Genomic DNA, 8,511 nt, shown 5'->3' with positions numbered 1-8,511 from the left:
CCACACGTAAAAAAAAAAAGGTACCCTGACTTCAAACCTCCGGCCGCCGGGGCCGATAGGGGCGAGCTTGCTCTCCCCACCGAACCGGGTGGTCACCCTCCCGATCCCATTGCACGCCGGTGTTCCGGCAGGGATTGGGGGGAACCCGGAGAGGTGGTTGAGGAGGTGAGTCATTGCCTCCCCATCACCTTGTTGGCCCCGACTGCCATTGCACCCCGGTGTTCCGGCAGGCGGTCGGGGTATCAAGACGTGGAAGACTCCCAATCTCCCATTGCACGCCGGTGCTCCGGCAGGGAGGTGGGAGTCAGAGCTCCCCTGTCACCGGGCTGGACGTGGTCCTGTCCCGAGGGCAGGGGAGGGCCCGACCCTGGCTGCACAACCGAGCGTGGCTCGGGCAGCTGGGGAGACGGGAAGCCGTGGCCTCTCCGCGGTTGATTCGGACGTGCTCCGTCTCTTCCGGGGGGAGGGGCCGCCGGACCTCGACAACACACTGAGCGTGGCTCAGGTTGCCGGGTGGGCCGGAAGATAGACGGGGATCGGGGCCGCTCGGACGTTTCCGAGGCAGGGCCCGATCGCCTGAGAACCGCCGGGGCCGCTGGGACTTATTCCCAGGCAGGGCCCGGTGGTCCGAGGAGTTGGTCGGCAAGTCTGCCGGCCAACACCCGTCCTCCTATCGTGAACCTGTCAGTCCGTGTCTGGGGCCGACGTCTCGTTGCTGGGGCGTGCGGCCTGGCATGGGGGCGGCAGGGGATGGGCAGGAAGGCGGTTGTGTGCGTGCGTGTGTGTGTGGGACACGGTCGGCTGCCGATGGATATTTCCCTGAGACTAAGGGGGGAGTAGTAAACCCCCCGACCGGGGACGGACGGTGACGTTAGTACCTGACCTCTGCCGTGGACTACGTGGGTGCATAAGTCCAGAACCTTCTGGCAAAAACCACAGGAAGCGGCATGTTCAACGTGGGAGAACCGCTCCCGTCCGTCTGTCTGGAGCCTATCAGGGAGTTGAAGTCGGTATGCTGGGCGTGTGTATGGAGGGGCGGTTAGCCACCGTCCCCTCATACCCAAGCTAGGGGGGAACGAGCCTTAGCAAGCTCTAGCCCGGTGCCAGGATGAGCGGCCGATGAGGATACCAACCTGCCACGGGTCGGTACGCGTCCTTTCACTGGGTGAGCCTAAACCTTTTGCGTATAGTGGTGGACCTGGCCCTCTCCAGGAACCTTTTTATACAGAGTCACCAGACGGGATAGGGGTGGCTCCCCGAAAAGCCTCACCGTTTCCCGTCTCATAAATAGGGCAATACTTCACGGGGGGAAGATCCCCCACTGCGGCGGGGGTGCCATGATGGCCGAACCCTATGATCTATAATATATGCAATATGTCTCCACAAACAAAAAATACAAAGAAGAAGGGTTCAGGTGGAAACGAGAGGGACAAAAACCAGCGAACGGACCCCCCTTCGTCTGGTAGCCAAGGGCAACGAGGTGCAGACGCACCAACCGCGTCAACCGACGTGGAAATGGCAACCTGCTCGACAGCTAATTCAGGGAGAGTTAAAAAAGGAGCAGGGCCTGCGAGTCACAAGACATGTTTTGTTCAACTCGCCCAGTGGAAAATGCCTGAAGAGGACGTCGATGTCAACGTGACAGACACGGAATCCGAAACAGAGGAGAACACCGAACCAGTGGTGAACACGCAAAACGCACCGAGGGGCAGAGGGCGCCCACCGACGGTGGGAAAATATGTACTCGCCAAAGAAAGGCTCGCGGCGAAAAAAGAGGTGAAGCGACTGCAAGCCCAACAACAGTCGCTCAGGGAGATACTAGACCCGAATATAAGGGCTGACACAAGAGTGAGGAGGAACATCACACCGGAGCGCGAAATACTCAGACAGATGGAAACTATACCGTCTGTGAAACTCGTTGCGGAGATGGTGGGATGCTTGGAGACTATCCAGAAGGTTGCTGACCGCTCGAAGAACCTCTCGGGTCCATTTGTGCATGCATTGAATAAGTCAACTAACATGCTGAGGGCGGCGGTCAAAGCCTACGAAAACCTCTTCAACTGAAGAGGGTGAAGAGGCAGAAATGCTTACAGTGAGGATAGATAAGCGAATTGGAAAGACAAGTTGCCTTACTCAAGCAGGAAAGGCAGCAAGGACAGCCGGTACAAAAACCGGAAGAGGGATGACCAGACAGAAAACGAAAGTATCGTAGGCTGGCTGAGTCATCGACATCTGAGGATGAACTTGAACCCCCCCCCCCCAAGGAACTAGAGACAAAACGTCATATGTCAGCAAGGAGGAGAAACAACATGGAAACACAGACATGGAAGTCTCCATGCCAATATACAGGCCTGAGATCAAAGGCCGAAGAGCTGTGATCCCGGCCCTGCCCGAAGAAAAAGCCCTAGATGCGCGAAGGGTGTTGGAGGGAGTATCCATCAGCGATCTAATCACAGAGGACGCTGACAGCACCCGAGCAAACCTGGAGAACCTTATCCTTAGGTGCGAGGGCGTAAATGCCATCCTACTTAGGAAGGGGGAACCGGGTAAAAGGAAAGAACCAGCTGGGAAGAAGAACCCAGCTCGGGGAAACGTGGACGCTAATCCTAAAACTGGGCCGAAAATAATCGGAGTAGAGAAGGTTAGTGTCCACATAAAGACGAAACGGGACAAGACACCAGGATCAGGAAAGCAAGCACGCCCTGGGCTGAACCCTGTACCCGACAAAGGGCATTACTACCACTAGAGGAAACAGCGCAGGTAAAAGAAACCTGTCGCAAGGAGCTGCGGTAGGGGGGACCAACAACAGCAACAGGTCCCTTCCTCCAAGTCACAACCGACCAAAGGGGCAGTCGCCACCTGGGCGGAGGTGACGAAGAAGAACACGAGAGGAGGTGCTGCTACAAAGAAGCAAACCGTGGCATCCCAGGCCAAGACAGCGACACAACATCAGTCGCAAAGCCAGGGAAACAAAGAGGTGAGGCGTTCCCAACCAAATCCTAAGCCAAGCCAGGAAACTGGCAAGGCAAGAAGGAGGAACGCAAGGACACAACCCGTCACGTTAACGGCTCCTCCCGGCTCCTATAGGGAGTGCATGGGGATCCTGAAGTCCCGGATCTCCTTAGAAGAGCTGGGAATAGAGGAACTCCGGCCAAGGCGAACCCTCACGGGGGCTCTCATATTTGAGATCCCCGGCGGGGACGCAAAAGCTAAGGCCGAAATGTTGACCGCAAGAATGAAGGCGGTCCTAGAGGAGCAAGAAGGGGTTAAGGTGACTCGTCCCATTAAACTGGCAGAGCTAAGAGTCAAGGACTGGACGATTCTGTCACGGAAGAAGAAGTGGCAGATGCCGTGGCTAAAGCGGGAGGATGCGCCAAACAGGATATCAAAGTGGGGCGCATAAGGGAGGCTCCGAACGGCCTAGGAACAGCCTGGGTGCAGTGCCCCCTTACTGAGGCGAAGAAAGTGGCTGCGCTTTAGCGCGTAAGGATTGGGTGGATGGCGGCCAGAGTGGAACTTCTGGAAGCCAGACCACTTGTTTGCTTTAGGTGTCTCGAAAGGGGGCATGTGAGGCAACAATGCAGAAGCAAAGTTGATAGAAGCGCGGCTTGCTATCGATGCGGCTCCGAAGGACATCAAGCCCAGGACTGCATACTGGAGCCTAGCTGCCCGGTGTGCAAGGCGAAGGACCTCCCGGACCGGCACAAAGCTGGGGGCACAGCCTGCCCTTCGCCATCCAAGAGGGAGACTAAGAAAAGGAGACAAGAGGGAAATCCTCAGGCGACGGAGAAGACCCGAACTACTCGGGAAAAATCCAGCCAAAAGGAGAAAGAGACATCCAAGGATGTGGAAGAATCCAGGGACGTGAACATGAATGAGTCGTGTGAAACGATCCCTGTGGATACTGAGATGGACGCCCCGCAGGACGAACAGGGCCCCACAGGAGATAGATCCACAGAGGTAAGCGGTTTGGAGGAAGCCGGGAAGCCGACGCCTTCACGCCGATAAAGGTGATCCAGGTGAACGCAAACCACGCCCACCAAGCACATGATTTGCTATTGCAGACAATGGTGGAGCGTGGCTGCGGGCTGGCCATCGTGTCGGAACCGCGAAAAATAGCGGACCATCCTTGCTGGGCGTACAGCTTGGACGACACGGCGGCCATACATTGGCGGCGAACGGGGGAGAGGCACACCTCATGTTCGGTGAAAGGTGCGGGCGAGGGCTGGGTGTGCGTAAAATGGGGAGGCCTCACATTTGTGGGAGTGTACCTGCGCCCTGGACTGAGCCGTGCCCAACTGGAGGACCGCCTTGACGGGCTGGAGACGCTCATCAGGGGAATTCTCCCCGAGCCAGTCATAGTCGCCGGGGACTTCAATGCCAAATCGGCACTTTGGGGTTCCGGGCGACCTGACGTAAAGGGGCATGAGGTGGAGGAGTGGGCGGCGCGGCTCGACCTCCACCTACTAAACACGGGCAACGTCAGCACCTGTGTGAGACCGCAGGGGGAGTCTATCGTCGACTTGATATGGGCTTCCCCTGCGGCGGCGAGGAGAATAACCCACTGGCGGGTGGCAGTGGAGGCCGAGCTGCTCTCTGATCACCTGCCGATTGAGTTTGGGCTTTCTAGAGAAGAGAGAGGAAGCAGGGTAACCAGGGGTCGCCCACTTAGGTGGGTGACCCAGAAAATGGACCCAGATAAGCTCCTCGCGTCGCTAATGATAGAGACGTGGGTGCCGGAGGCGCGGGAGCTAGACGTGGAGGAACAGGCTCGACAGTTACGTGCAGCGATGGTGCGAGCATGCGACTCTGCCATGCCACCTATGCGCCAAGAAAAGTGGCGTATTGGTGGACGGACGAAATCGGGGAATTGAGGAGACTTGGCCGTCCAAGCAAGGAGGCGAACTGCAAAGGCAAGGAGGCGAACTGGGTCGACGCGGGAAGAAATAGATAGTCTACTCGAGGACAACAAGGCAAAACGCCATGAGTTAAGAGTAGCTATCAAGAGATCTAAAGAAAGATCGTGGGAAGGCCTGATCCAGACTCTGGACGCAGACCCGTGGGGGCGCCCCTATAAAATAGTCTTGGACAGACTTAGCAAGGGGGCGCCTCCCACTGTGGAGAACCTGGACCCGGACTTCCTGGGAGAGGTGGTCCGCACGCTCCTGGACCCGGACTTCCTGGGAGAGGTGGTCCGCACGCTCTTCCCTGGGGAGGACGGCGACAGGCTAAGGGATGAGGAACACCCAATCCCGCAGATAGAAGAGGTGGAACGGCGTGACGAGATGAGCGTCACGGAAGACGAGATTGCCAATGCGGCAAAGAGGCTGAAGGCAGGCAAAGCCCCGGGTCCCGACGGGATACCGGGACTTGCCTGGAAGGTGGCCCTAGGAGAAATCGCTGGCAGATTGGGGGGGCTAATGACAACGTGCCTCAGGACGGGATCCTTCCCTACACCCTGGAAGGAAGCGAAGCTCGTCCTTATCCCGAAACCGGGAAAACCTACGGATCTACCGGCGAGTTACCGTCCGATATGCTTACTGGACGAGGCGGGTAAGATCCTGAAAAGGATCATCGTCTCCCGTCTCGTCCGGGGCATCGAGGGCGGAGAAGGAGGAGGATTGTGCGACCGACAGTTTGGTTTTCGCGAACATAGGTCGACCATCGACGCGGTCAAATGTGTAAGGGCCCACGTCGAGTATGTCCTAGAGAGGGGAGGAGTTGTGTTGGCGGCGGCGCTTGATATCGCCAACGCTTTCAACTCCCTCCCTCACAGGGCAATAAAAGGAGCGCTGATGGACCTAAGGGTTCCCGCGTACCTACGGAACATCATAGGTGACTACCTGAACGACAGGATGATCACCTGTGAGGACCGTGAGGGAGAGACGAGGAATTGGGACGCGGCGTGCGGCGTCCCGCAGGGTTCGGTCCTAGGACCAATCCTGTGGGACGTCGCCTATGACGCCGTTCTGAGGACGGCCATGCCCGCCGGCAGCACCATGATCTGCTACACAGATGACACCCTGGTGCTTGCCGGCGGGAGGGATTGGAAGGAAGCCGCAAATAATGCCAATCTGGCGATAGAGTGCGCAGTCCGAGCGATTAATGCATTGGGCCTGAAAGTCTCTGCCGGCAAGACAGAGGCTGTCTATATGCACAGCGGCACTAAAGGGGTCCCAACGGAAACGTCCATATCGGTGGACGGAACAAGGATAAAGGTGGGGCCCTTAATCAAGTACTTGGGCCTCTACCTAGATGGTGGGTGGACCTTTAGAGACCACCTCATCAAACTCGGCCCAAGATTAGATGCAACAGCAAACGCGCTGTCACGGATCATGCCCAACCTCGAGGGGCTGTCCGGCAGGGTAAGGAAGCTGTATGCCAACGTAGTAAATTCCATTGCCCTGTACGGCGCCCCCGTGTGGGCTGAGGCATTGACCAGAGAGAAAAAGGCGGCAGCTGCACTGAGGCGGACGCAACGCCGCATGGCGATCCGCGCGATACGCGGCTATCGGACGGTGTCTAGAGCGGCGGCAACATTGTTGGCAGGAACACCGCCGCTGGAGCTGCTCGCCGAGTCATACGCGGTAGTCTATGAACAAGTGGCAAACCTGAGGAGAGCAGAGGCCCCAATAACGGGGAAAGTAAGGCGGCTTATCCATAGCCAACTAAAGAGGAATGTGAGGGAGGACTGGCGGGTGAGGCTGGAGGATCCTGACTGCGCAGGCCAGCGCACTGTACAAGCCGTCCTCCCTCATCTGGAGGAACGGTTGGAGCGCCCTTATGCAAGGGCCTAATTTCGAACGTCGCAGGTGCTCACCGGGCATGGGTGCTTCGGTGGGTACCTGCGGCGTATAGGAAAAGAGAGGACATCACACTGTCACCACTGTGATGCAGAGGAGGACACGGCGCAACATACGTTGGATAGCTGCCCCGCGTGGAGGGCGGAGCGCCGTGTCCTCCAAGATAAGATCGGGGCGGACCTCTCTCTCGACGCGGTGATCAAGGCCATTGTCAAGAGGGAGGAGGCCTGGGAGGCGTTCTCCTCCTGTGAACACGTAATGTCACAGAAGGAGGAAGCAGAACGGATCCGCAGGGGGGAGGCAGACCCTCCTGCGGGCTCGCAACAGGGCGGAGCAGGTGTGCCCAGACGTAGAGGAGCACGCCGTCTGCCGGCCCACTTAAGGGCCTGGAGGTAGAGCGGGGAAGGAGCGGCAGACCGTCATGGTTAGCCGTCTCCTTCCCCAGCGTTAATCTAGGTTGACTGGCCAGTACAAAAGGCCAGTAGGCACCACACCATAGGTGCAGAGAAGACTGGTCCCAGTTTTGGTGTACGGGTGCCGCTTGCGAATAGCACCGGGGTAGCCCCTGCCTGTCGTAAGAGGCGACTAAAAGGGGAGGAGAAGGAACGGTTTGGGACCGAATGGGGGTGGGCACGGGCTGGAGACCTGTGGCCCACCCGCCCCCACCAACAACCAGGGGGCGCGGCGAGGGGCTCGGTGGCACCCCCGCCACGAAGTAAGAAGAGGATGGCCCTTGTCAGGGCCGGGTCCTAGTATACGGGCCTAGAGGAGCGCGAAGTCACGTGCGGCGCGGTGCCGCTCGGAAGTTATGCGTTGCAGTTCCCGGATGGCCCCAGTATGCGCAGAGAAGTCCAAAAAAAAGGACGGCAAATCACTAAAGCCGCGAAGCGAAACAATTACGAGGGCTGTTAGAAAAGTATCCGACCTTTGGCCGGGAAAAAAAAACTGGCATACCTGGAGCGTTGGAAACCTAATCACCCTCAAAGTAGTCTCCTTGGGACTCCACACAATTGTCCCAGCGGTGCCGCCATTGTTGGAAGCATTCTGAGAAAGCCTGTTTCGGAATGGAGTTTAGCTCTGCTGTCGTTGCAACCATAATGTCTTCTCTTGTCTGAAATCGCTTTCCTTTCAATGGCCTCTTGAGTTTGGGGAACAGCCAGAAGTCGCAGGGGGCCATATCAGGAGAGTAAGGAGCCTGTTGAACCACAGGAGTCTGGTTTTTCACCAAAAAAGTTGTAATCAAGTGCGAGGAATGTGCTGGAGCATTGTCGTGGTGAAGGCGCCAATTTCCTGTTGACCATAACTCCGGTCTCTTGCGCCGCACACCTCTTCCGCAATTTCTCGGATAGTCACACGACGGTCCCGCATCACCACAGCGTTCACTTCGGCAATAACTTGGTCATTTCGGCATGTTGATGGCCGACCGGAGCGTGGCTCGCTCTCCACCGATGTGCGGCCGCCTTTAAACCGATTGTACCACTCCTTAATCTGTGTGATGCCCATAGCATTGTCACCGAAAGCCGTCTGAATCTTCCGAATAGTTTCAACTTGGCTGTCGCCCAGTTTCTGGCAAAATTTGATGCAGTAGCGCTGCTCCAGTTGTTCCGTCATTTTACTTGCAATTAAAAACCGCCGCGTGTACTACACACTGCCTCATTCAAATGCTGCTTGCCAGCAACTGGCGCCATCGACAGATAGGAAAAAATTC

General features: G+C 57.4%; 1 protein-coding gene across 1 annotated transcript; it reads left to right on the top strand.

Annotated features, from left to right (window-relative positions):
• Nucleotides 1-3,498: 3,498 nt before the first annotated feature.
• Nucleotides 3,499-4,008, top strand: LOC105557425 (nucleolar protein of 40 kDa-like). Its single transcript, XM_012004674.1, has one exon. It carries the CDS (start codon nt 3,499-3,501, stop codon nt 4,006-4,008), a length of 510 nt encoding a protein of 169 aa, XP_011860064.1.
• Nucleotides 4,009-8,511: the final 4,503 nt, after the last annotated feature.

This window comes from Vollenhovia emeryi, unplaced genomic scaffold (genome assembly GCF_000949405.1).
Source record: "Vollenhovia emeryi isolate VEMERY1.0 unplaced genomic scaffold, V.emery_V1.0 DF939490.1, whole genome shotgun sequence".
In the NCBI taxonomy this organism is placed as follows: Eukaryota; Metazoa; Arthropoda; class Insecta; order Hymenoptera; family Formicidae; genus Vollenhovia; species Vollenhovia emeryi.
The sequence above is the reverse complement of the archived record's forward strand: the minus strand, read 5'-3'. Positions and strand labels throughout refer to the sequence as shown.